Genomic DNA, 27,632 nt, shown 5'->3' on the forward strand with positions numbered 1-27,632 from the left:
GTCTGAAAACATAATTGTAGAATTGTTCCTCTGTCTAGTAGAGTCTCTGGTGATGGGCATTGCAACCATAAAATATCTCATGCTCAGCAACAGTTCTGGAAACAAGGCATTAGAATTCACATTATATATGTCACAGTAAATATTAAGAAGCTCACTGGTGAATAAGAGAAGCTCTCTCTCTCTCACTCACACACACACACACACAAGCTTTTCCCATGTGTGTAGACATGGGGAGATAAGGTGTAAAATGTATCAACCTAAATATAAGTATATGAACCACAACAAACCAACATTTACATTACATTTACATTTAAGGCATTCAGCAGATGCTCTTCTCCAGAGCAACTTACAGAAGTGCTTTGCTATTTACCCAAGAAAAACCCTAGCTAGTTTGAATAAGCAAAAAATGTAAAGATACCTCTAATCTTAGACACTATTAAACACAAGTCAAAAAGGTGACCACTCTACTATTTATCCAAGTACTCTCAGAAGAGGAGGGTCTTGCATTTGAAGACAGTAAGCAACTCTGATTTTCAGACACCCAAGGGAAGCTTGTTCCACCATTTCAGTGCAGGACAGAAAAAAGCCTGCATGCTTGTCTTCCGTGGATTTTGAGGGATGGTTGGTCAAGCCGAGCCGTACTTAAAGCTCTAAGGGCTCTTAGTGCAGATCGGCTTTTGGTCCAGTCTTGACTTTGTAGGCCAGTATCAAGGTTTTGAATCTAATGCGGGCTGCAGCTACAGGAAGCTAGTGAAGAGAGAATGCAGCCGAGGAGTGACATGGCTAAATTTAGAAATGTTGAAGACGACTCGTGCCGCTGCATTCTCGATAAGTTGCAGGGCCCTGATGGTGCTCAGAAGGAGGCCAGCCAAAAGAGTTGCAGTTGTCAAGTCAAGTGTCGAGAGACTGAACGAGTACCTGGGTGGCCTCTCTAGAGAGGAAGGGTCGGATACTCCGGATATGAGTAGAGTGTTCTCCTTACTGACTTCTGTTTAATAGTGTCTAAACTTAGATGTATCTTTGAATTTTTAGCCTATTCAGACTAGCTGATATTATTCTTAGGTAAATAGTAAAGCACTTTTGTAAGTCGCTCTGGATAAGAGCATCTGCTAAATGCCTTAAATGTAAAATGTAAATGTACTCACACTTGCACCCTATCATCTTTCATTTACATGTGCACGATTAGGTGTTCAAGGCTGTAGGGTGTCCTGTTTATTCAAATTTCCCCAAGTGTTCATGAGCACCCCCTATGTGCACCCTGTTTGTAAGTCTACATCAGACCATACTTTTGTGAAGGCAATTACCCATGTTCCACTATGATCTCATGATGTTCCTTTCATAATCCAACCAAAGACAGGGAAAACAAAAAAACACCAAGTGAAATCTATTATTATTGCTTTTATCAAGACAGATGTGTTTCTGCAGGTATTGATGTATTGATATCAACATGTGGTACACTGTTGAATTTGCTGATGACAGTTTTGGATTATGGACACCCATTTTCTATTCAAAACAAAATACAAAACTTGACTTGTCTAATCAATATCACCTTACACTAAAGGAAACTTGCATCATCATGCTGACATGACAAGAATTAATAAGATATTTTAAGGGCAACTTTTATAATGTTTAATCAAACATTAGCACCATGAAAATTTGTATTAACCAGCTGTACTACATTCTTGACCAGGAAACAGGACATCACAGGGAACCAGTAATTTATATAGAATTATTTATTTTGTTCTGTCTGTTTGCTCTTTATGTAATAAAGTAAGCTCATTTACAGTTTTGTAGCAAATTACTTACTCGTAGTAGCAAATTATTTCCCTCTTCTGATATTTTTCCTTCATCTCCTCAGCAGTCTTTTATGATCCTTCTCTTTCTGTTCCTCATTCTTCATCTTAATTTGCATTTTAACATCTCTATTTAATTTATATTCAACATCTGTATTCAATATCTTGAATATCTTCTAATTGCTTTAACATATTGTTCTTTGTTCATTTATCTCTTTTGACAATGTTAAATATTTTATTTCTGATCTCCTTGGTTCTGAAACAGTAAATAAAAGGATTGATTAAAGAAGGTCCAAGAATTGGCCCAATCATCAACCCATTTCGTTCTGCCACAGTTAAAACTAAACCTGTCCTGGTCAGGACTATTCGCATAACTGTGGGTGCATAGTAACAAATTATGACTATCAAATGACTAACACAGGTATTGAATGCTTTTTTCTTGTCACTTCTTAAGGACATTCCCACAACAACAATAATTATCTTTAGATAGGACATACAGATGAAACCAAACGTTGTAAAACAAAGAACAGATGTTAAAATGGACATCTGGTTAAAATATGGTTCAGGATCGACACAAGTTGCTCGGGTAACAGTTGCATAGTCACAAAACATGTACTTCACAGTTGAGTAACAAACCTGTAAAGGGACAACAGTAGCAGGCAGCATAGCTGTAATTGCAGAACCCGCCAACCAAAGTGCAATAATGATCAGAACACAACGGATATTTGTCAGAATCGAATGGTACCGTAAAGGACTGCTTATAGCAACAAATCGGTCAAATGCCATTATACTAATAGCAAGCATTTCCATCAGCCCACTTAAATGGAAAATAAACATCTGTATAATGCAAGGTACATAGGATATGGTTTTATAGCCAACTACAAGAATACCTATCATAGTTGGGCATGCACTTGTACAGTAGATTATGTCTACAATGGCTAAATTACAAATAAACAGGTACATTGGCTGGTGCAAACGCTTATCCATGACAATGAAATACACATTTGCAGTGTTAGCAGTCATGGCAAGAATGTAAATGATCAGCAGTACAACACCAACAGACAGGGGTTGTTGCACTGTATCAAATCCTCCAAAGACAAATTCAGTGATGGCTTGTCTTGAAATATTTTGAATCAACATGGTGTATTATTCTCAATAGTTATTATTCCTTCATCCACATAAAATGTACTCTGTTAAGTCAGTGCATCACAATATAATATTCAATAATTATCCAACACATGTCTAAAAACATAATTGCAGAATTGTTTCTCTGTCTAGTAGAGTCTCTGGTGATGGGCATTGCAAACCATAAAATATCTCATGCTCAGTAACAGTTATGGAAACAAGGCATTAGGAGTCACATTATATATGTCACGGTTTTATATATTAAGAAGCTCATTGGTGAATAAGAGAAGCTCTCTTTTTTCCACTCTCTCTCTCTCTCTCTCTCTCTCTCTCTCTCTCTCTCTCTCTCTCTCTCTCTCTCTCTCTCGGTCTTCCCATGTGTATAGTGTATACATGGGGAGATAAAATGTGTAAAATGCTTCAACCTAAATATTAGTATATGAACCACAACAAACAGACAGAATTGTTTCATTTCACTGTTTATTGGTATTTATTATTATTATTATTATTATTATTATTAGAAGTAGTAGTAGTAATTTTATCTTTATATAGCACAAATTGTATTAAATTTTATTTGTCAGACATAATCATAAATAGTAGAGTTTGCAATAAAATGATTTGATGACTGTGTGTCACATGAAACAATAAGATAAGACAGGGCTTGAATAGCTAGATACCTGGATACAATGCATCTGTGTTACAGATGCTGATATGCCTTCATTGCCAGGTTGTTAGTGTGGCAAGACCACCGCAGGTCTCGTGAGACATGTCTATATTTTCCACTGCATCTCCATTGATCCTGACAGAGTGGTAGCTCCTCTTCTTCTTCTTCTTGCAGTACACTATCATTTTGTCATGCTGATGTAAATCAGGAGATTATTGTCCTGGCACTAGTTCAGTACAATACCTGTCCAGGTATTTAATCTCCTCCAGGTAGGCAATCTCACTGCTGACAGAGATCAGGCTCCCCACAACAGTGTTGTCAGCAAACTTGAAAATGGTGGTAGAGCTGGAAGTGATGACACATAAGTGTACAGTGAGTTAAGCAGGGGGCTCAGGAAGCAGCTTCCATGGCAAAGCATGGCTATAAGCCTTTTGCACCTTATGAACTTGTCTTTGTAAGTGAGTTAAAGTCTGAAAGGCCTGAGGACTGTGATACAGAGTCATTCAGTGGGAGGCCCAGAGAGCTTCTGAGTTAGAGTTTAAAGTCACTCTGGCAGCAATTATTTATCTACAATACATAAAAAATAATCAATGTTTATTTTAATAATAGAAACATTCATTTCAGATATCTACATTCTAATTCTGACTGGTAAAAAGTCTAGGTCTACAGATCTGCAAATTAATTCTCAGTAGTACAATCTGTTTGATTCTGTTTGTTCAAAGTTTTGCCATCCCCATCATTATTTTTTTTTCGTCTTTTACATTTTCAAACATCTGGTTAGTTTGTCAAATGTTACAAATAGGTGGAGCTATTTAATAACTTTATTCAGGGAGATGGACCACACCCTGAACTCCAACACCTCGTTTCACTGTATATCCTCCCCCTCCCCTTACCTTCTGTGGTAAACAACTATGCACTGTCAAGTACTCTCATACCAACACCTGCATTTTAAGTCTTAACTGGCTTCACTCAGTGACAGATCTTAATCTTGTCGCTTCTGATGAGGACCTCTTGTCCACAAGCTCAAGCCATTTTTCTGTTGATCTTCTGCATCATAACCCTAAGTTGCATTCTGTTGTCTCTGTCCCTGCTACACCTGTCAGACATAGCCACTACTTCTTGGTTCCTCCTCTGTGCAATACACTAGAACTCTGGACATTGGCAGCAAGTGAGCATGACAAAGCAGCTATTACTGTGTAATCATTAAATTCGACCCTTCCTCTCTAGAGAGGCTGCCCAGGTGCTTGTTCAGTCTCTCGTCACTTTAAGACTTGACTACTGCAGCTCTCTTCTGGCTGGTCTCCCTCTGCGCACCATCAGACCCCTGCAACTTATCCAGAATGCAGTGGCATGGGTCGTCTTCAACTTTTCTAAATTCAGCCATGTCTCTCCACTGCTGCGTTCTCTTCACTGGCTTCCTGTAGCTGCTACCTGCATCAAATTCAAAACCTTGACTCTGGCCTACAAAGCCAAGAATGGACCAGCCAGCCCCTCCATACTTGATGGCGATGGTCAAAAGCCGATCTGCACCAAGAGCCCTTTGAGTTTCAAGTACGGCTCGGCTTGACTTGCAATCCCTCAAAATCCATGGAAGACGAGCGTCCAGGCTTTTTTCTGTCCTTGCACCAAAGTGGAGAAATGAAATTTCCCTGGGTGTCCGAACGGCAGAGTCACTCACTGTCTTCAAACGCAGACGCCTCTTCAGCAATCTTTTACCATCCTTCTCTTTCTGTTCCTCATTCTTCATCTTTATATTCAACATCTGTATTCAATATCTATATTCTAATTGCTTTAACACATTGTTCTTTGTTCATTTACCTCTTTTGACAATTTTAAATATTTTATTTCTGATCTCCTTGGTTCTGAAACAGTAAATGAAAGGGTTGATTAAAGAAGGTCCAAGAATTGACCCAATCATCAACCCATTTCGTTCTGCCAAAGTTAAAACTAAGCCTATCCTGGTCAGGACTATTCGCATAAATGTGGGTGCATAGTAACAAATTATGACTATCAAATGACTAACACAGGTATTGAATGCTTTTTTCTTGTCACTTCTTGAGGACATTCCCACAACAACAATAATTATCTTTAGATAGGACAGATAGATGAAACCAAATGTTGTAAAACAAAGAACAGATGTTAAAATGGACCCCTGGTTAAAATATGGTTCAGGATCAACACAAGTTGCTTGGGTAACAGTTGCATAGTCACAAAACATGTACTTCACAGTTGAGTAACAAACTTGTAAAGGGACAACAGTTGCAGGCATTATAGCTGTAATTGCAGAACCCGCCAACCAAAGTGCAATAATGATCAGAACACAACGGATATTTGTCAGAATGGAATGGTACCATAAAGGACTGCTTATAGCAACAAATCGGTCAAATGCCATTATACTAATAGCAAGCATTTCCATCAGCCCACTTAAATGGAAAATAAACATCTGCATAATCCAAGGTACATAGGATATGATTTTATAGCCAACTACAAGAATACCTATCATAGTTGGGCATGCACTTGTACAGTAAACTATGTCTACAATGGCTAAATTATAAATAAACAGGTACATTGGCTGGTGCAAACGCTTATCCACGACAATGAAATACACATTTGCAGCGTTAGCATTCATGGCAAGAATGTACATGATCAGTAGTACAACACCAACAGACAGGGGTTGTTGCACTGTATCAAATCCTCCAAAGACAAATTCAGTGATGGCTTGTCTTGAAATATTTTGAATCAACATGGTGTATTATTCTCAATAGTTATTATTCTTTCAACCACAAAAATCGACCCTGTATTTCCTTTAGGTCAATGCATCAAGTTGTAATATTTAATAATCATCCAACACATGTCTGAAAACATAATTGTAGAATTTTTCCTCTGTCTAGTAGAGTCTCTGGTGATGGGCATTGCAAACATAAAATATCTCATGCTCAGCAACAGTTCTGGAAATAAGGCATTAGAAATCACATTATATATGTCACAGTAAATATTAAGAAGCTCACTGGTGAATAAGAGAAGCTCTCTCTCTCTCTCTCTCTCTCTCTCTCTCACACACACACACAAGCTTTTCCCATGTGTGTAGACATGGGGAGATAAGGTGTAAAATGTATCAACCTAAATATAAGTATATGAACCACAACAAACCAACATTTACATTACATTTACATTTAAGGCATTTAGCAGACGCTCTTCTCCAGAGCAACTTACAAAAGTACTTTGCTATTTACCCAAGAAAAACCCTAGCTAGTTTGAATAAGCAAAAAATGTAAAGATACCTCTAATCTTAGACACTATTAAACACAAGTCAAAAAGGTGACCACTCTACTATTTATCCAAGTACTCTCAGAAGAGGAGGGTCTTGCGTTTGAAGACAGTAAGCAACTCTGATTTTCAGACACCCAAGAGAAGCTTGTTCCACCATTTCAGTGCAGGGCAGAAAAAAGCCTGCATGCTTGTCTTCCGTGGATTTTGAGGGATGGTGGGTCAAGCCGAGCCGTACTTAAAGCTCTAAGGGCTCTTGGTGCAGATCGGCTTTTGGTCCAGTCTTGACTTTGTAGGCCAGTATCAAGGTTTTGAATCTAATGCGGGCTGCAGCTACAGGAAGCTAGTGAAGAGAGAATGCAGCCGAGGAGTGCCATGGCTGAATTTAGAAATGTTGAAGACGACTCGTGCCGCTGCATTCTCGATAAGTTGCAGGGCCCTGATGGTGCGCAGAAGGAGGCCAGCCAAAAGAGTTGCAGTTGTCAAGTCAAGTGTCGAGAGACTGAACGAGTACCTGGGTGGCCTCTCTAGAGAGGAAGGGTCGGATACTCCAGATGTGAGTAGAGTGTTCTCCTTACTGACTTCTGTTTAATAGTGTCTAAACTTAGATGTATCTTTGAATTTTTAGCCTATTCAGACTAGCTGATATTATTCTTAGGTAAATAGTAAAGCACTTTTGTAAGTCGCTCTGGATAAGAGCATCTGCTAAATGCCTTAAATGTAAAATGTAAATGTACTCACACTTGCACCCTATCATCTTTCATTTGCATGTGCACGATTAGGTGTTCAAGGCTGTAGGGTGTCCTGTTTATTCAAATTACCCCAACAAGGTGTTCATGAGCACCCCCTATGTGCACCCTGTTTGTAAGTCTACATCAGACCATACTTTTGTGAAGGCAATTACCCATGTTCCACTATGATCTCATGATGTTCCTTTCATAATCCAACCAAGGACAGGGAAAACAAAAAAAACACCAAGTGGAATCTATTATTATTGCTTGTATCAAGACAGATGTGTTTCTGCAGGTATTGATGTATTGATATCAACATGTGGTACACTGTTGGATTTGCTGATGACAGTTTTGGATTATGGACACCCATTTTCTATTCAAAACAAAATACAAAACTTGACTTGTCTAATCAATATCACCTTACACTAAAGGAAACTTGCATCATCATGCTGACATGACAAGAATTAATAAGATATTTTAAGGGCAACTTTTATAATGTTTAATCAAATATTAGCACCATGAAAATTTGTATTAACCAGCTGTACTACATACTTGACCAGGAAACAGGACATCACAGGGAACCAGTAATTTATATAGAATTATTTATTTTGTTCTGTCTGTTTGCTTTTTATGTAATAAAGTAAGCTCATTCACAGTTTTGTAGCAAATTACTTACTCGTAGTAGCAAATTATTTCCCTCTTCTGATATTTTTTATTCTTTTATGATCCTTCTCTTTCTGTTCCTCATTCTTCATCTTAATTTGCATTTTAACATCTCTATTTAATTTATATTCAACATCTGTATTCAATATCTTGAATATCTTCTAATTGCTTTAACATATTGTTCTTTGTTCATGTATCTCTTTTGACAATGTTAAATATTTTATTTCTGATCTCCTTGGTTCTGAAACAGTAAATAAAAGGGTTGATTAAAGAAGGTCCAAGAATTGACCCAATCATCAACCCATTTCGTTCTGCCACAGTTAAAACTAAACCTGTCCTGGTCAGGACTATTCGCATAAATGTGGGTGCATAGTAACAAATTATGACTATCAAATGACTAAAACAGGTATTGAATGCTTTTTTCTTGTCACTTCTTGAGGACATTCCCACAACAACAATAATTATCTTTACATAGGACAGACAGATGAAACCAAATGTTGTAAAACAAAGAACAGATGTTAAAATGGACCCCTGGTTAAAATATGGTTCAGGATCAACACAAGTTGCTCGGGTAACAGTTGCATAGTCACAAAACATGTACTTTACAGTTGAGTAACAAACCTGTAAAGGGACAACAGTTGCAGGCATTATAGCTGTAATTGCAGAACCCGCCAACCAGAGTACAATAATGATCAGAACACAACGGATATTTGTCAGAATGGAATGGTACCGTAAAGGACTGCTTATAGCAACAAATCGGTCAAATGCCATTATACTAATAGCAAGCATTTCCATTAGACCACTTAAATGGAAAATAAACATCTGCATAATGCAAGGTACATAGGATATGATTTTATAGCCAGCTACAAGAATACCTATCATAGTTGGGCATGCACTTGTACAGTTCACTATGTCTACAATGGCTAAATTACAAATAAACAGGTACATTGGCTGGTGCAAACGCTTATCCATGACAATGAAATACACATTTGCAGTGTTAGCAGTCATAGCAAGAATGTACATGATCAGTAGTACAACACCAACAGACAGGGGTTGTTGCACTGTATCAAATCCTCCAAAGACAAATTCAGTGATGGCTTGTCTTGAAATATTTTGAATCACCATGGTGATTATTATTCTCAATAGTTATTAATCCTTCATCCACATAAAAATGTACTCTGTATTTCCTTCATGTCAATGCATCACAATATAATATTCAATAATTATCCAACACATGTCTAAAAACATAATTGCAGAATTGTTCCTCTGTCTAGTAGAGTCTCTGGTGATGGGCATTGCAAACCATAAAATATCTCATGCTCAGTAACAGTTATGGAAACAAGGCATTAGGAGTCACATTATATATGTCACAGTTTTAAATATTAAGAAGCTCATTGGTGAATAAGAGAAGCTCTATTTTTTCCACTTTCTTTCTCTCTCTCTCTCTCTCTCTCTCTCTCTCTCTCGCTCTCACTCTTCCCATGTGTATAGTGTATACATGGGGAGATGAGGTGTAAAATGGTTCAACCTAAATATTAGTATATGAACCACAACAAACAAACAGAATTGTTTCATTTTACTGTTTATTGGTATTTATTATTATTATTATTATTATTATTATTATTATTATTAGAAGTAGTAGTAGTAATGTTATCTTTATATAGCACAAATTGTATTACATTTTATTTGTCAGACACTGAATCATAAATAGTAGAGTTAGCAATAAAATGATTTGATGACTGTGTGTTTTCAAATTACTCACTTTCTAGTGTTTTGGTATTAAAAGGTTTTTTGAACCGGATCAGCAGTTCTAAAAACCATAATTTTGTGTGGTAGAAAGGTATTCACAATAACATTTGTGAATTTTCCAAAGTATTTGTGTTTCACAAGAACTGCCTCCACCCATTTTGTACTTAGAAAAGACAGGATTAAACTAATTTTAACACTTTGAAATAATTTATAGATTTATAGATTACATTTCAGTTGATTTCTGTTCATTTCTGTTCAGGTAGTCAGGATGCCTAACTCTTTCCCTGCCCTGCCTCCCCTTCCCCTTTCACCCCTTAACATACAAACTTTGGATCCTGCACACCAATATTACACAAACTCATTACTGAACATTGCATTATCAACAATAACTTGGCCCGACATTGGCTTGACCCGACATTACTTAAGATCCATGGAAGATAAGCATCCATGCTATTATGGGCCCCATATTGACTTTTGTGTTTAGTATTGTTTAAGCTTAGTAGTATCTTTGGATCCTAGTCTGTTCAAACTAGCTAAGGGTATTTTTCTGAGTAAACAGCAAAGCTTTTGTAAGTCGCTCTGGATAACTAAATATCTTAAATGTTAAAAGTAAACTCCACTCACTTCATTACAGATTGGACAACTGATGTATTGTAGTTTCACAGTTTCCAAGGGGGGCATAAAATACAAGATCTGTGGATGAGTGTTTTTAGTAATATCCCAGCCTGATCCAGACATTTTTATTAATAGATCATTGTATCCTAAGAACATTCATAGAACGTTATAGGACATAGGGGATATGGTTAGGAAGGTTCAGGAGGACCATAGTTTTGAAGACTATAAAGTTTTCTCTGAGGAGAAGGAAGTGGGTTAGGCGTGAATTGTGGATAAAGTCTGGGGCCATGTTTTAAAATATGGATTATTTGTGATTAAATAATCAATAATAAATGTATTTTATGTATTTTTAATGTGTGATAGCTTTAATGTGTGTTAGTTTAATTGCCTCCAATTTTGAATCTGCTAAATGTTACACATTTGCATGTAAAACATGTTGAAAGTTACTGTAATGCAAAAACCTTTTGCTTTTTTGTATCTCCATTCTTTTCACAAAATGTGACTAGAATGTGAATCTAGCAGTTGTTTATTACATTCTGTCAAAGTTTCATGATGAATGGAACAGAAAAGAAATGCTCCAAAATGAATTGTAAGAAACATTTTTACATTGACATCCATTGAGAAAGTCAGGGAATGCATAAATGTTCTCTTTCTGAACCAATATTATAAGGATGTAAGCACTAACAAAACCTTTGGTCATTTGGTGTAAAAATCAATGGTAGAAACAGTACTGAAATCTATTCAGGGAGTGTTTTCTTTGAACAGCTTAGTCAGGCCCTTGTGAAGCAGAGAGGAGATAATGTCTTCCTAGATCAAAACCTACTGTCAGAGAGATCCAAAAACACAGCATTTCCAACAGCTTGAAAAGGTGAAAAATGCATCATGTAAGATTTGTGGAATTCCAAAATATATGTCTGTAAAGCACAAACACAAAACCTCTGTATGGTCTGAGTAAGGGTCACCTCCAGCTTTCCATCAAGCCCTGCTAGAAAGCAGAAGTCAGTTAGGTTGGTCATTTTAATGTGTTGTAGATTTGTAAATAGTTTGTCTTTTCTGTGTCTGAGGAGCCATGTGTTAGTATGTGAGTGTGTAAAAAGTTGTAGCTAGTTTATCAAAATGTATTCTTTCCTTGGTTTATGCTTTTGAACTCATTCTACAACATATCCACTGGCAACTGTTTAAATATTGCATACAATTTAATACTGCTACTTGCCATAAACATTATTATTATTATTATTATTATTATTATTATCATTATTATTAATAATAATAATAATAATAATAATAATAAAAATAACAAATGCCAATAAATATCATGGCATGTTAGGCCAGACCAAGATGGATAAACACTCACAGAGATGGAATCAAAGCAAGCAGATTTATTGACAGAAACCAGGTTAACAAAAAAGGGCAAGTGAGGCAAAATGAGCAGCAACTAGTGGGTACAAGTCGAAAACCAAAACACAAACATGACAAATGAAATGGCGAACTAAACCGACCTGGGACTGGGAGGAATTTAGAGCAGAGCAGAGTGCCGAGGAGAATATCAGGGGAAAAACCAAAAGGGAACTATAACTCAAACCGACAAGCAGGGCCTGAGAGATAAGGGGTTAATGCTAACGAAACTAATGGAGGGAGCTGGAGAACCAGGCACCAGACAAAACGGCAAAGCCAACCCATCCTGAAATGGCAGTGTGCCGTAGTGAGCGTAGGTCACCTTGCTTGGGGTGTGGGTAACCAGAGAATCCAGCCATGAAGTGAGCAAGCCTTGCTAATCATGTGAGTAGCTGGGAGTCTGACTCCTGAACGTGAGTAAAGCACCTGAGCTGTCCTGAACACACCGGATACGTGCGAAGAAGGGCGTCCTAGAGGTTCCAGACGGTTCAATTCTCGGCAAAGAACTTGGAATTGCAGCTCCTTAAGTACCCCAGGAATCCAGCACCTGCCAAACTGTGTATGAGGGGGCCCCCTCAACCTCCACAGGTTCCGGCAACATGTTCGCCGGGCTGGCCTCATCAAGGGGCCTGGGCACCACAGGCTTCAACTGAGAGTCATGAAAAACAGGATGGACATGTGAGTGGGGAGGTAACTGCAACATATGAGAAAACGTTGTTAACCTGTTTGATAATTAAATAAGGGCCGGTGAACTTAACTGAATGCTTGTGAGGGGGGATCCCCGTCCGCAGATCTTTGGTTGCCAACCAGACTCGATTTCCCGGTTCATAGGATGGGGTCTCCCCCTCTTGCGATCTGCCTGCTCTTTGTAGCTATGCAGGAAGGTCTGGATGTTTTGGTGTGCTGTGATCCAGACTGCTTCACTGCGATGCATCCAGGAGTCTACCGCCAGCACGGGCTGGTACCCCAGATAGAACTGATAGGGGATCAGACCAGTGGTCACGCCATCTCTGCCCAGACCAAATACTGATACCAGTCGCTGGGGTACTTGTGGCAGTAGAGCCTTAGGAAGTTCCCCAGCTCCTGGTTGGTGCGCTCACACTCAACGCCGTTGGACTGGGGGTCTGGGGGCCATGATAGCCCTAGTATCAGAGTGTGCTCGGAGACTGGGAGAACCAACAGGGATGCCTCCTCCTGGTGGAGGAAGCTAGCGGCTAACTTCACCTTGGTGGTGACTTGGGCAACCGGTTGGGGACCCATGGGCTGCCCGTCCAGGGCGGTGATGCAGAGAGTCCTCGGGAGCAGCTCGGCCAGGATGTTAAGTTGAGCTGCCCTCCGCACCGCAGTCGATCAACACTGCAACGACACAAGACTGGCACTGGTAGGAAACAACCACAGGCAACATGATCGACTGAGACACCAACACCTGGGTGGGTAAACTCACCACATTAGCATGAGGAGACTCCTCCCCGCGCTCTCCAGTGGTCTGCCACGTGGCTCCTCGCAATTGCCTCCCGCAGTCTAGTGACTTCATGCTGTTGGTCTGCCTGTTTCTGCGCCAGGTGACCAATAGTCTCAGACACACTCTGGAGAGTGAGCTGCTGCTGCCCTCAAGAACTGTCCTTGGGCATGAACAGCCTGATTCGAGGCTTCCATCCCCACTGTTCAGAGGCTGTCGGACGAGAATTCTGTCATGGCGTATTAGGCCAGACCAAGATGGATGAACACTCACAGAGATGGAATTAAAGCAAGCAGATTTATTGACAGAAACCAAGTTAACAAAAAGGGGCAAGTGAGGCAAAATGAGCAGCAACTAGTGGGTACAAGTCGAAACCAAAACACAAACGTGACAAATGAAATGGCGAACTAAACCAACCTGGGACTGGGAGGAGTCAGGAGTAGAGCAGAGTGACGAGGAGAATAGCAGGGGAAAAACCAAAAGGGAATTAGAACTCAAACCTACAGAAAGGGCCTAGGAGATAAGGGGTTAATGCTAACCAAAACTCGAGCAGTGCTCAATAAACTAATGGAGAGAGCTGGAGAACCAGCCACCAGACAAAACAGCAAGGCCGAACCAACCTGAAATGGCAGCGTGACGTAGTGAGTGTAGGTCGCCTTGTTTGGGGTGTGGATAACCAGAGAATCTGGCCAGGAAGTGAGCGAGCCTTGCTAATCACATGAGCACCTGAACACACCAGACATGTGCGAGGAACCTCAGGGCGACCTAGAGGTTCCAGACAGTACAATTCTCGGCAGCAAACTCTGGAATTGCGACTCCTTATGTACCCCAAGTCCCAGGTGTAACTCATGAACAAAACAATGACCGATTTATAACTGAACTGAACCAAACACACATGAACGTAAATGAGACGGAAGTCCTTATTTGGGCCTGTGGGTGCCGGCTCGGGATCGCCCCGGGGGAGGGTGCGATAACGAGGGCCTGACAATAAGTATAAATGTGTCGGAAAAATACTATATTTCCAGTTTGTTGATTAAAAATATACTTATTTCTGTGTATGGAGTTAAAGTTAATTAATTAATTAATTCTTCATAGATTCATGCTTGGTGGAAAAATGGTTAATTTTGAACTCAATGTCATTTTAATTAACCCACGCAACAAGGCAGTAATGTCAATGTCAACAACAATATAGTGTAATAAGTCACAAGAAAGTAGTAAATACACATTAAGGGCATTTTGTCAACAATTACTATTTTTCCTATTTAAAAAAATTAGGAACAAATAGACACAAAAAAATCAAATTTTAGTAAGGAAAAGATTAAACAGATAGTATTATAAAATATTCCCACATCACTACCCACATCATTTAAATCACTAAAACATACCAGATTCCTCACAAATTCAATGAATATAGTGGACAGGGCATGGTACGTGAGCAAAAGCCATAAAGCAATGGAACACCAAAGCGAGACAGTCTTTTCAGTTGTTATAGTTACTGTTTGAGCAATTTTGCCTAAATAAAACATATTTTCAGTCACTCCTTGCCTTCCTTGGTGTTTTCTCTGATCAAACAATGTGCAATAATGCACATGTACATGAAACGTCAGCACATTAGATAAATTACATATGTATGGACTAAATCCATGTAGTCCTTTCAATACACAAATGTACTGAGAAATGGACTGAGAAAGAGCAACTGCCAAAATCATAAGAGGATTTTGTTTTATCATTAATAAATTGTGTTAATTAATTCTTTTTGACAAATTTAAATATTTTGTTTCTGATCTCCTTTGTTCTGAAACAATACATGAATGGATTTACTAAAGAAGGTCCAAGAACTGACCCAATCATCAACCCATTTCGTTCATCTAATGTCAACACTACACCAATCCTGGTCAGGACTATTCGTACAAAGAGAGGTGCATAATAGCAGATTATGACTACCAAATGACTAACACAAGTGTTGAGTGCTTTTTTCTTGTCACTCTTTGATGACATTCTCCCAACAACTATTCCTATCTTTATATAGGACAAAAATATGAAAATAAGTGTCCCCAAACACAGAACACCTGTAAAAATGGAACTCATATCAAAATATGGTTCAGGATTTACACAAGTTGCTCGGGTAACAGTTGGATAGTCACAAAACATGTACTTCAAATTAGAGTAACATATTTCTAGAGGCATAACAGTAGAAGACAGCCACGCAGTAAATGCAGAAGACAACAACCACAGTGCAATAATAATGAGAACACAACGGAAATTTGTCAGAATGGAATGGTACCGTAAAGGAATGGCTATAGCAACAAATCGGTCAACTGCCATTATAGATATAGCAAACATTTCCATCACAGCACCTGCAATGACAAAAAACATCTGCACAAGGCAAGGTACATAAGATATGGTTTTATAGCCAGCTACAAGGATACCTATCATAGTTGGGCATGCACTTGTACAGTAGATTAAGTCTACAAATGCTAAATTACAGACAAACAGGAACATTGGCTGGTGCAAACGCTTATCCATGACAATGAAGTATATAGTTGCAAGGTTACTAAACATGATAAGAATATAAAGAATCAACAGGGCAATACCAACAACCAAAGGCCTTTGCACTGTATCAAATCCTCGAAAGACAAATTCAGTAATAGTTTGTTTGGAAATATTTTGAACTGACATGGTGTATTATTCTCACTGATAATTAATTCCTTCAAGCAAAACAATCTAGTTTGTATTCCTTAGGTGTCAATGCATCACATTGAAATTTTCACAAAAAAAAGGAATAATGTAACAAACATCCATCGAGTGTCTAAAATCCCTGAAACATCACTGCAGAACTGAAAGTCTATTTTGTAATTCATGATCAGTTTGTCAAAGACTGAGCATCAACAACTATGACAAAGCACATGCTCAAAAAAAACACTCCATCAGATGATCAGTCATCTAGAAAAAAGTAGTTGTCCTTCATTTTATATGGGTTTGATGGTGAATCGAATGCATGACACTTCTTTTCCCCACCTACCTTATGTAAACACACAAAGAGCACAGCTCTCAGAGAAAGCTAAATTTAGAAGTTTATATCTGGTTGCAGAGTGTGCGAAGCTGAAGCTAGACATTGAGGGCTTAAAAGCAGAGCTTATGTAAATTTACAGAAACTTTGGTTTAAAAATACTTTGGTAAAAAGGTTAAGTATGTTTTTTTTTACTATAAAAGTACACATTCTTAAATTTACTTAAAATAAAAAAAAACATTTTATTTTTAAGTTTTTTAGAAGTATCAGGCCCCCGTTATCACGCCCCAAGAACCTCTGCCTCACTTCCTGTTTTTTTGTGTTCATTCTGGTTAATTTGTGTTCGTTTGTTGTTCATGAGTTGCACCTGAGTGAGAGCATTTAAGGAACTTCTTGATGGTTCCTGGCCATGAATTGAATCACCAGGAATCTCCTTGACTCTCTGTGATTCCTCATGCGTTGGTGGTGTGTTCAGGTTGGTAAGTGATCTGTTCTTAGTCAAGAGATATTCGAGTCTGATTCAAGAGGCAATCGTGTTACATTCGCTTCCTGCTCATGCTCCTAGGCGACCCCAGCTCGAGGCAGTCACAACATACTCAGGTTTGGCCTGCCTCGTTATCTAGTCAGGCAGCTGATTCTCCAGCTACCCCTGTGTGTTCACAGAGTGCGGCTCTGGATCTAGTTTCTAGTTACTCCTGTATCCCAAGCTAGGCTTGTGGTGTTCCATTGTCCCCCTCTTTAATTTACTTGGCTGGTGGTTGGTGTGGCGCAAAAGATAACACCACTACCTCCCACTAAGCTACCACACCTAAGGAGACTGGGGTTCGATTCCCAGTCTGGGTGACTATGCTGCGCTACACCAATAAGAGTCCTTGGGCAAGACTCCTAACACTACACTGACCCACCTCTGTAATATGGGTAACCTTGTAAGTCGCTCTGGATAAGAGCGTCTGCTAAATGCCATAAATGTATATCCCGTTTATCACCTGTTTCTCCCTGCTCCTCCCAGGTTTGTTTTGTTTGTCATGTTCTGTTTTGTTCTTCATTCTGGCACTTAGTTGCTGCACTTTGCTTTTTCATAGTACCTTGTTTAATAGTCTGTTGAGTTCAATAAACTATCTTGCTTTGCTCCATCTCTGCGAGTGTTTATCCCTTCTTGTCTGGCCGTTTACGCCATGACAGAATGATGTCCGAAACCTTCCAAACAGTGGGGATGGAAGCCCTGAATCAGGCTGTTCGCGCCCAAGGACAGTTCTTGGGACAACAGCAGCTCACTCTGCAGAGTGTGTCTGAGTCTGTCAGTCACGAAGGGCGACCTTCTGCTGCGGCTGGAACAGGGCAACTGTTTGGCAGCCCACCAGGCACTAGGAATCTGTACCCTAGCCGCGGGTAGTGAGTGGAACCAGGCCGCTCTGGTGACAGTCACCTACCAAAACCAGACTTGTATCGTTGCAGCGCTGATCGACTGATTGACAGCTAACACAACCCTCATATTTTCTGGCCTGAACGGGAAATTGTGTCCTGGCCGTCGTATTGCCACAGACACTGTTTTACAAGTCTCCTGTAGCCTCTGTTTTTTTGGGGTTTTTTTGTTTGTTTGTTTTAAAGGAGGGGGCTACATCCATGTATTGACTTTCGTGCCCTAAACACGAGAACGAAGCGTAACCCTTATCCCATGCCCCTGCTCCCGTTTGCCCTCGAACAGTTACTGGCCACCCGGCTGTTTACTAAGTTAGACCTGAGGAGCGCATACAACCTGGTGCGCATCAGGCAATGGAACATGGCTTTTCTGACCACTAGGGGGCACTACCAATATAGTGTCATGCTGTATGGGTTGGCCAACACCTCCGCCATCTTCCAGGCCTTCATAAATGACGTCCTTAAGGACTACCTCGGATGCTTCGTGGTGGCCTTTTTGGACGACATTTTGGTGCCTACACATGTGCACCAGGTCCGTCTAGTCCTGGCAAAGCTTAGTGTTTCATGTTTCAAAGATCCCTTTTCTAGGGCACATCAGCGAGCTGGGGCTTCAGATGGACCAGGCCAAGGTCCAGGCAGTCCTAGATTGGCCTTCTTCTGGCTCTGTTAAGGATGTCCAGCGGTTTCTGGGGTTTACAAACTTTTATCGTCGGTTAATTTGGAATTTTAGCTGTTTAGCAGCGCTCAATGCTTATCCTACCCCCGGCAGTAGCCATCAAGGCAATTCAGTGGGACCTGGGCACGGAGATTGACAGAGCTTCCGGTCACCCAAGTAAGACCAGTACTTACCACCTTCTGGCACCCAGGTACTGGTGGGAAAGGATGCGTGTGGACATCCACCGAGTGGTAGCATCATGTAGTGTGTGAGCGCGCAATGCAAGACCCCAGAACACTTCCCTCGGGCAAGCTTATGCCACTACCCATGCCCGAGAGCCCGTGGTCTCACCTGACGGTAGATTTCGTGACCGACCTTCTGAAGTCGGAGGGGAACATGGTGGTGATGACTGTGATAGATCGGTTCTCTCGGGGGGGTTGTTTTATACCATTCTCTACATTGCCGACAGCTAAGGCCTTGGTAGAATATGTCCTCTAGAATTTCAGGATTCCATAGGACATCTTATCAGATCGTGGGGGCCAGTTCATGTCTCGGGTTTGGGGGGTGTTTTGTTAACACCTGGGGGTGAGTGTGAGCCTCACCTCTGGGTATCACCCCCAGTCCAATGGCCAGTGCAAGCGCGCCAAACAGGAACTGGGGAAGTTCCTGAGATTATCCTGTCACAAGTTCCCCAGTGACTGGTCTGAGTATTTAGTATTTAGGTGCCCACGGTGGACTCATGGATGCACTGCAGCAAAGCAGTCTGGACCACCGCCCACCAAGACATCCAGGCCTTCCTGCAGCGCTAATAGACTCAGGCAAACCATAAGAGAGGGGAGACCCCGTCACAAGTTATCAGTTAATTTTTCTGGACCTTATTTAATTTCAAAGAAGATTAATGATCTTGCGTACACTCGGACAAAATTGTTGGTACCCCTCAGTGTTTGAAAGAAAAACCCACAATGGTCACAGAAATAACTTGAATCTGACAAAAGTAATAATAAATATATGAAAATTAACCAATAAAAATCAGACATTGCTTTTCAACAATGCTTCAACAGAATTATTAAAAAAAATCAACTAATGCGTAAGTTTTCCGTCTGTGAATATAAAGCTGATGTGCCTTGGCACTATTTTTGTCTCATCTGTCCATAGGACATTCTCCCAGAAGCTTTGGGGCTTGTCAACATGTAGTTTGGCAAATTCCAGTCTGGCTTTTTTATGATTTGTTTTCAACAATGGTGTCCTTCTTGGTCGTCTCCCATGAAGTCCACTTTGACTCAAACTACGACGAATGGTGTGATCTGACACTGAAGTTCCTTGAACTTGAAGTTCACCTTTAATCTCTTTAGAAGTTTTTCTGTTATCTGTCTCTTTGATTCCATGAAGATAACACTGGAAGCAATTTACATTTCCATCAGATTACTGAACTATGTTACTATTTAACTAAACAGACCTTTAACAAATTCAGATTCACTAACAGCAGCAAATGTGATTACCTGCCTCATTGGAAATGGCATGATTAAAATTTTTCTGAAAATGTTGAGTAAAAAGTAAAAATTTTAACTTCGAAATGTAGCAAGTAGAAATAGTGTTAAAAGTTTTAAGTGACAGAAATACTAAAGTGTAGATACATCAAATTTATTTATACTTCATTACTTTCCATTTCTGTTTTAAAGAATGAACTTTGGTAATCAACATGTTTATTTACATACCTGCCAGCCCAGTGTGTAGTTAAAAATACACTTACTGTACCAGTGTATGCAGTTAAAATATAGTATCCATAGATTCAAACTTGGTGGGAAAATGGTTAATTTTGAACTCAATGTCAACTCACGCAACAATGCAGTAATATTAATGTCAACAACAATATAGTTGCATAATAGTGCAATTAGTTACAAGCAAGTAGTAAATACACACTGAGGGCATTTTGACAAGAATTACTATATCTAGATGGAAACAGCAGAAGGATTAAAAATGTCTAATTTTATTAAGGAAAAGATTAAACAGATAGTATAATAAAATATTCACTGTCACAATAGTAATATATATAATAGACTTCTGAAAAAGAGCAACTGTCAAAAGCATGAGAGAGAATATTGTTTTATCTGTTCTATCATTATGTTATCATTAATTCTTTTTGACAAATTTAAATATTTTGTTTCTGATCTCCTTTGTTCTGAAACAATACATGAAGGGATTTATTAAAGAAGGTCCAAGAACTGACCCAATCATCAACCCATTTCGTTCATCTAATGTCAACACTACACCAATCCTGGTCAGGACTATTCGTACAAAGAGAGGTGCATAATAGCAGATTATGACTACCAAATGACTAACACAAGTGTTGAGTGCTTTTTTCTTGTCACTCTTTGATGACATTCTCCCAACAACTATTCCTATCTTTATATAGGACAAAAATATGAAAATAAGTGTCCCCAAACACAGAACACCTGTAAAAATGGAACCCTTATCAAAATATGGTTCAGGATTTACACAAGTTGCTCGGGCAACAGTTGGATAGTCACAAAACATGTACTTCAAATTAGAGTAACATATTTCTAGAGGGATAACAGTAGAAGCCAGCCACGCTGTAAATGCAGAAGACAACAACCACAGTGCAATAATAATGAGAACACAACGGAAATTTGTCAGAATGGAATGGTACCGTAAAGGAATGGCTATAGCAACAAATCGGTCAACTGCCATTATAGATATAGCAAACATTTCCATCACAGCACCTGCAATGACAAAAAACATCTGCACAAGGCAAGGTACATAAGATATGGTTTTATAGCCAGCTACAAGGATACCTATCATAGTTGGGCATGCACTTGTACAGTAGATTAAGTCTACAAATGCTAAATTACAGACAAACAGGAACATTGGCTGGTGCAAACGCTTATCCATGACAATGAAGTATATAGTTGCAAGGTTACTAAACATGATAAGAATATAAAGAATCAACAGGACAATACCAACAACCAAAGGCCTTTGCACTGTATCAAATCCTCGAAAGACAAATTCAGTAATGATTTGTTTGGAAATATTTTGAACTGACATGGTGTATTATTCTCACTGATAATTAATTCCTTCAAGCAAAACAATCTAGTTTGTATTTATTAGGTGTCAATGCATCACATTGAAATGTTCACAAAAAAGGAATAATGTAGCAAGCATCCATCAAGTGTCTAAAATCCCTGAAACATCACTGCAGAACTGAAAGTCTATTTTGTAATTCATGATCAGTCAAAGACTGAGCATCAACAACTATGACAAAGCACATGCTCAAAAAAAACACTCCATCAGATGGTCAGTCATCTAGAAAAAAGTAGTTGTCCTTCATTTTATATGGGTTTGATGGTGAATCGAATGCATGACACTTCTTTTCCCCACCTACCTTATGTAAACACACAAAGAGCACAGCTCTCAGAGAAAGCTAAATTTAGAATCTGACTGCAGAGTGTGTGAAGGTGAAGCTAGACATTGAGAGCTCAAACTCAGAGTTTATGTAAATTTACAGAATCTCTGGTTTAAATTACTTAGGTTAAGTATGGTTTTGTTTTCTTGTGTTGCCCAATTAAACATATAGAAGTACACACTGCTAAAAGTTTTTAATTCTTTCTTTTATAAAAAAAAAAAAAATGCAAGATCTGTATCAAACAGCTGACATTTTAGTCTTTGGTTTTTTCAGCTAACATACTAACAAAAAATTCTTTACAGCACTAACCATTAACTCTATTGAACTAATTAACATAATAAATCAATATTAAACACTGTTATGTCACCAGGCAGATGTGTTTGACTATAAAAAAAGGCTACTAAAATGAATGGAACTAAAAACCTAATGTTGGCACTAGGGATGGCACCAGGAACAAGGCATTCGAGTGTATTAAAGGTTAGTTGTTAGTGTGGTTCATCATGTCAAAGAGTAAAATATTTTCATGAAGATAATACTGGAAGCAATTTACATTTCCATCAGATTACAGAACTATTTTACTATTTAACCATTTAACCAAACAGAGCTTTAACAAATTCCGATTCACTAACAGCAGCACGTGTGGTTACCTGCCTCATTCATTTCTAATGAAATTATTAGTTAGTGAATCAGAATTTGTTAAAGCTCTGTTTAGTCATGGTTTAAAAAACAAACATTTTGAATGTAACGTCTTTTCTAAAAATGTTAAGTACAAAGTAAAGCTTTCAAATTTGAAATGTAACAAGTAGAAGTTGGTGTTAAGAAGGTTTAAATGACAGAAATACTAAAGTATAGATACTTCAAAAATTACTTATACTTCATTACTTTCCATATCTGTTTTAAAGAACAAACTCAAATCGATCATGAAGTTAGGGGCTGGTTCATACTAAGTGCATCCAGGATGTGTAATCAGAATTAACAGTATATATGGCGGACTGAAGTTAGGTCAAGAAAAAGAGTTGATGTTTCTTCAACTTCTCACATCAGGTATCCAGATCCCCATGTACTTTAATCAACTCTGAACCTTTTTCAGGAGATTCAATGCTTCTCATGATTTGAGATGTAAATACTAACAGAATTTAAGCATTTGTTTAAATTCAGCCATTTTCAGATCAAAAATGTTATATCCAATATCCCCGACAATAATCTGGACTATCTCTGGTTTGACCAGATAACACAGCATTTAGAAACTAATGTCTGTGTTTTGTGCAATGTGTTTTTGTTTTACATTGAAAATTAGGTAACAAACTTTATCCAGATACCACCATTCATCTAGACATGCTTGCCTTGTTTTGTTCAGACAGGAATGCTGATCTTTGTAGTAAGGATTGAGAAGGGGTCCTATTTTTACATCAACACTGAATGGTAAAGAAATGCTGAACTAGTCTCCAGTGATTCTTCACATCTGTAGGAGTTTGTGACTGTTAGATGCAGGCCATTTTATTTGTCATGTGAATTTGTGCTAATAGTAGCCATGTAAATCTAAGGACTGCCATGTGAATGTGATGGGGCTAATGAACTAAAAACTAATGACACCTGATAGATATTATATCATATTACATATTGTAGACCTAAAGATCAAGTCAGCTCTTCCCAAATTTCACCAGCATTTGCAGCCTGTTGGGGGATCTGGTTCACACCAGCATCCCAGGCACTGAGCTGAGCCCTGTCCCCACTACAGCTACATCACATCTGTTTCTGCATCTTGCAGCTTACAGACTGTTCTTCAGACATGCCATATCTGAAGCAGGTGAACCTGGCCCCCAGGAACTACAGTTGAAGCCAGACGTTTACAAACACTATTTAAAAAGACATGTGCATTTTTTTTTCTCTGACATGAAATCAGAATAAGCCTTTCCTGTTTATTCTGATTTCATGTCAGACAGTAATGAAAAAATGCATATGTGTCTTTTTATAGCCACAAGACTTCCAATGACCAGGTAATCTACCTGACCACAGTTGATGTGAAAAAGACTACACAGATTGGTGTACAAATCTGGCCAAATGCTCAGATGATATGCTGCCAGATGTTCTTACTGATGTCTTCAATATCTTCTTGAGCAGCATGGTCATCCTGGTATGCTGTAAGACCATCACCATCATCCCTGTGCCAAATAAGGGGACTTTCCAGATTTTTAAGAACTAGAGTAGCAAGATAATTTTGAGGTGCTGCAAATGACAATGTTGGGCTGATTTGCATGTTGTACCTGGGCCATCAGCATTTTCCCCTGAACAGACCTTGTTGAAACTGTATTGATAGCCTCTATTTTGCTATTTTTTTTTTTAAAAAAAAGCTAATTTGTTAGCTGCTGTTTTCTAGTTTGTTTGTTTTTTTTTCTGGGGTGAACTCTCACCCAAAGTTAATTGACTAAAAGTTACAGTAACAGTACAGTAATGGTTCTATATATTAGAATTGTCTATAATGTTATTTTGCATCTGAAGATGGTTAATAAATTAAAACCTGAAAAGAAATCAATAAAATTTTATCAGACTTCCAATTGGAAAGTAATGTAGGAAAGTAAAGTAGGTTATGTTATCCCAGTTATTTTGTTCAACCAAATACTCTGCACTTCAGAGTTACACATTATGTAACGGGCCTCTGGGCCGCCAAGACTAGCCCTGGTCTGTCCTTGTTCCTATTTCATGCCTGTCATTGGTTGTTTTCATGCCTCTCAGCAGTTGTATCTTAAATTACACACTGCTCCCTATGTTTGTACTGTGCAAGTCATCAAATTAATTCTAAATTCTAAATCTAAATAGAGCATTATATATTTGTACACCTGGCATGGGTTACTCATGCTATATACATGGGTTTAATGCTATACTGTGCAGTATCCAAGCCAAGATCAAAAGGATAATTTTTTGTTTGTTCTTTTAGTGTTTTGTGTTTTATTGACAGCAATAAAAGGGCTCAGTAGATACCTCCAGTCTGTGTCTACTTTCCGCCTCCCTAAACCATCCCAGAGTATTATTATGAGTACAATGTAAGAACTTATTTGGGGTATTTTTAAAATTATATTGGCAGGTAATACTGTTTTTGTTTTACGGAGCGCCATTAAAACTAGAACAAGTAGACATCCCAACAATAGTTCCCTACTTGTGCATTTCAGATTTAATTTAGTTTGTCCAATAAACTACTTTGTTATATCAAAAAAGGAAATTGAAATTCACAAAACAGTCTTGTTTTCTCTTGTCTCTGATCAAACCAATCATATACATGACAAAACAAACAATCAGAGTATTGTATCACTCATCACAGTGCATCAGGCCATAAAAGTAGCCTTGAGCATAAAATTTAACCAACCACCAGTAAGATGTTCAGTTCTACAGAGCTAAACTCCACATTTTAAATCTCCTTTACTGACAGCTACAAATTTACCATAATCAATCAACTGTATAAATGCTCATATCATGTGCATTTTCATTTTACTGGTTCCTTTTATATTTAATATTTATATATATATTCCATTTACTTTTCTATTGTGTGGTATGGTCTCCCACTTTTAATCAAATACAGTGTTCTTTCTCAGCTCCTTTAAAGTTGGGTTTTATTGACAAGTACAAATAAGGCAGAAATTTATGTGTCAGACATTGTGTCAGACATTTGAGACCATTGTACATTTCCATTCCCAAAAACTTGGTTTACACAGCAGGTTCAACTTTAGATACAATTCTTAATAATTTGTTTCTGATCTCCTTGGTTCTCAGGCAGTAAACAAAAGGATTTACTAAAGATGGTCCAAGAAATGCCCCAATCACTAAACCATGCCGCTCCTCCAGTGTTAAAATGACTCCAATTCTAGTTAAGACTACTTGTATGAATGTAGGCACATAATAACAAATTATGACTATAAAGTGACTAAAGCAAGTATTGAAGACTTTTTTCTTGTCACTCATGGAGGACATTCTCATGATAACAATAACTATTTTTAGATAAGATAAGCAGATGAAACCAAATGTTCCAAAAATAAAAAAGACAGATATTATTGATAATGTGGTGAAATATGGATTTGGATCTACACAAGATGCCCTGACGACAGCTGCATAGTCACAAAAAACGTACTTCAGAGTTGAGTGACACAAGGGAAGAGGAATAACTGTGGCAGAGACTGCGACCAGCAGAGCACAAGACAACAACCACAGTGCAATGGTGATCAGAACACAGCGGTAATTTGTCAAAATGGAATGGTACCGCAAAGGACTAGCTATGGCAACAAAGCGGTCGAATGCCATGGCAGAAATAGCAAACATTTCCATTATAGAACTTAAATGAAAAAAAAACATCTGAATAATGCATGGTGTATAAGATATTGTTTTATGGCCAACTACAAGGGCACCTATCATAGTTGGGCATGCACTTGTACAGTAGAGCATGTCCACAATTGCTAAATTAGAGACAAACAGGTACATTGGCTGGTGCAAACGCTTGTCCATGACAATGAAGTATATGTTTGCAAGGTTAGCAATTATAACAAGAATGTACACTATCAGCAGCACAACACCAACAACCAAAGGTCTTTGCACAGAGTCAAAGCCTCCGATCACAAATTCTCTTATGCCCATTCCAGAAATATTTTGAAATGACATCTTCAAAGGAACCACCGCTCAGTGTTGTCCAAAAGATGGCAAAATGAATTAATATAACATATGTCCATGAAGATCTTTAAGAGTGCCCAGTTTCGAAAATATGAATGATTCTTGGAGCATTTCTTCCAAAATGTTTTCTGTTCAGGAATTTGAGCAAGCTTTGTAAGTTGATGGCCAAAAAGCATTCTAGATTTCATCTGCCCAATGTCTTCATTGCTCCAAAACAAACTGCCGCTATTAGGCATATATATAGTACTGTAGCAGACCATTAAGAAGTTAAGTGGTTCATCACATGCTGTATGTCTTTAAATAGCAACAAATTAGATTTGATCCTGATATATAATTCAACGCAGGGAAAAGAAGACTTAGAGTAATCCCAGTAGAGCTGTGTTGTATTCTTCTCATTTTAATATTATTATGCCAACAATCTCTACATATACTTTAAAATAATGCTATAATAATAATTTTTAAAAAGCTTTAACTGTTTTTTTTTAACGCCACAGAAGATTCTCCTTTGGTTCAATGAAGAACCATGTTTGCAACAGAGAAGTGTAAGTGTGAAGATCCTTATAAGGGTCTGAAGAACCTTCACTTGATGTAAAGGCTCTTTACCGATTTAAAGCTTATACACTCACATGTATTTTACCAAAACACTTTATTACACCTAAAGAGGTTCCTCTATCGCAAAGATCAAATAAACACCTAAAGTAACTTTAGTCCTAAGAGTACCAGCCTTGTATGCAGGCCTGCAGAAAAGAAGTGTTTGTTGAGATGGGAGATTATTATAGTTACATATAGTTATTATAAGTTAGCCAAACTTGTCCATTTGATTAAAATGTTCCTTTATTACAATTTTCTACCAATATTATTCACAGTAGTTTGAAATCATGATCTATATTCCTTAAAAAAGATAAGAGTTTATTTAAAAAGATTTTTCATAGGCCAAATAGGGAGAATGCTTATGGTTACTTTTTGAATTGTTTTTTTTTTAATAGTAAAGATGTCTCACAATATTCAATGAC

At 38.4% G+C, this 27,632-nt stretch overlaps 6 protein-coding genes across 6 annotated transcripts; all 6 read right to left on the reverse strand.

Moving 5' to 3' along the window:
- Positions 1–1,997: 1,997 nt before the first annotated feature.
- Positions 1,998–2,933, reverse strand: LOC140565683 (olfactory receptor 1M1-like). The gene has a single exon (XM_072691727.1). It carries the CDS (start codon positions 2,931–2,933, stop codon positions 1,998–2,000), a length of 936 nt encoding a protein of 311 aa, XP_072547828.1.
- Positions 2,934–5,392: 2,459 nt separating this feature from the next.
- On the reverse strand, positions 5,393–6,328 carry LOC140565684 (olfactory receptor 2AT4-like). The gene has a single exon (XM_072691728.1). It carries the CDS (start codon positions 6,326–6,328, stop codon positions 5,393–5,395), a length of 936 nt encoding a protein of 311 aa, XP_072547829.1.
- Positions 6,329–8,432: 2,104 nt separating this feature from the next.
- Positions 8,433–9,368, reverse strand: LOC140565685 (olfactory receptor 1M1-like). Its single transcript, XM_072691729.1, has one exon. It carries the CDS (start codon positions 9,366–9,368, stop codon positions 8,433–8,435), a length of 936 nt encoding a protein of 311 aa, XP_072547830.1.
- Positions 9,369–15,207: 5,839 nt separating this feature from the next.
- LOC140565686 (olfactory receptor 6N1-like) lies at positions 15,208–16,140 on the reverse strand. Its single transcript, XM_072691730.1, has one exon. The coding sequence runs from the start codon at positions 16,138–16,140 to the stop codon at positions 15,208–15,210; it is 933 nt and encodes a 310-aa protein (XP_072547831.1).
- Positions 16,141–20,675: 4,535 nt separating this feature from the next.
- LOC140565687 (olfactory receptor 6N1-like) lies at positions 20,676–21,608 on the reverse strand. Its single transcript, XM_072691731.1, has one exon. It carries the CDS (start codon positions 21,606–21,608, stop codon positions 20,676–20,678), a length of 933 nt encoding a protein of 310 aa, XP_072547832.1.
- A 4,057-nt stretch (positions 21,609–25,665) lies between these two features.
- Positions 25,666–26,610, reverse strand: LOC140565689 (olfactory receptor 1M1-like). The gene has a single exon (XM_072691732.1). It carries the CDS (start codon positions 26,608–26,610, stop codon positions 25,666–25,668), a length of 945 nt encoding a protein of 314 aa, XP_072547833.1.
- Positions 26,611–27,632: the final 1,022 nt, after the last annotated feature.

This window comes from Salminus brasiliensis, chromosome 11, assembly GCF_030463535.1.
Source record: "Salminus brasiliensis chromosome 11, fSalBra1.hap2, whole genome shotgun sequence".
Lineage (NCBI taxonomy): Eukaryota > Metazoa > Chordata > Actinopteri > Characiformes > Bryconidae > Salminus > Salminus brasiliensis.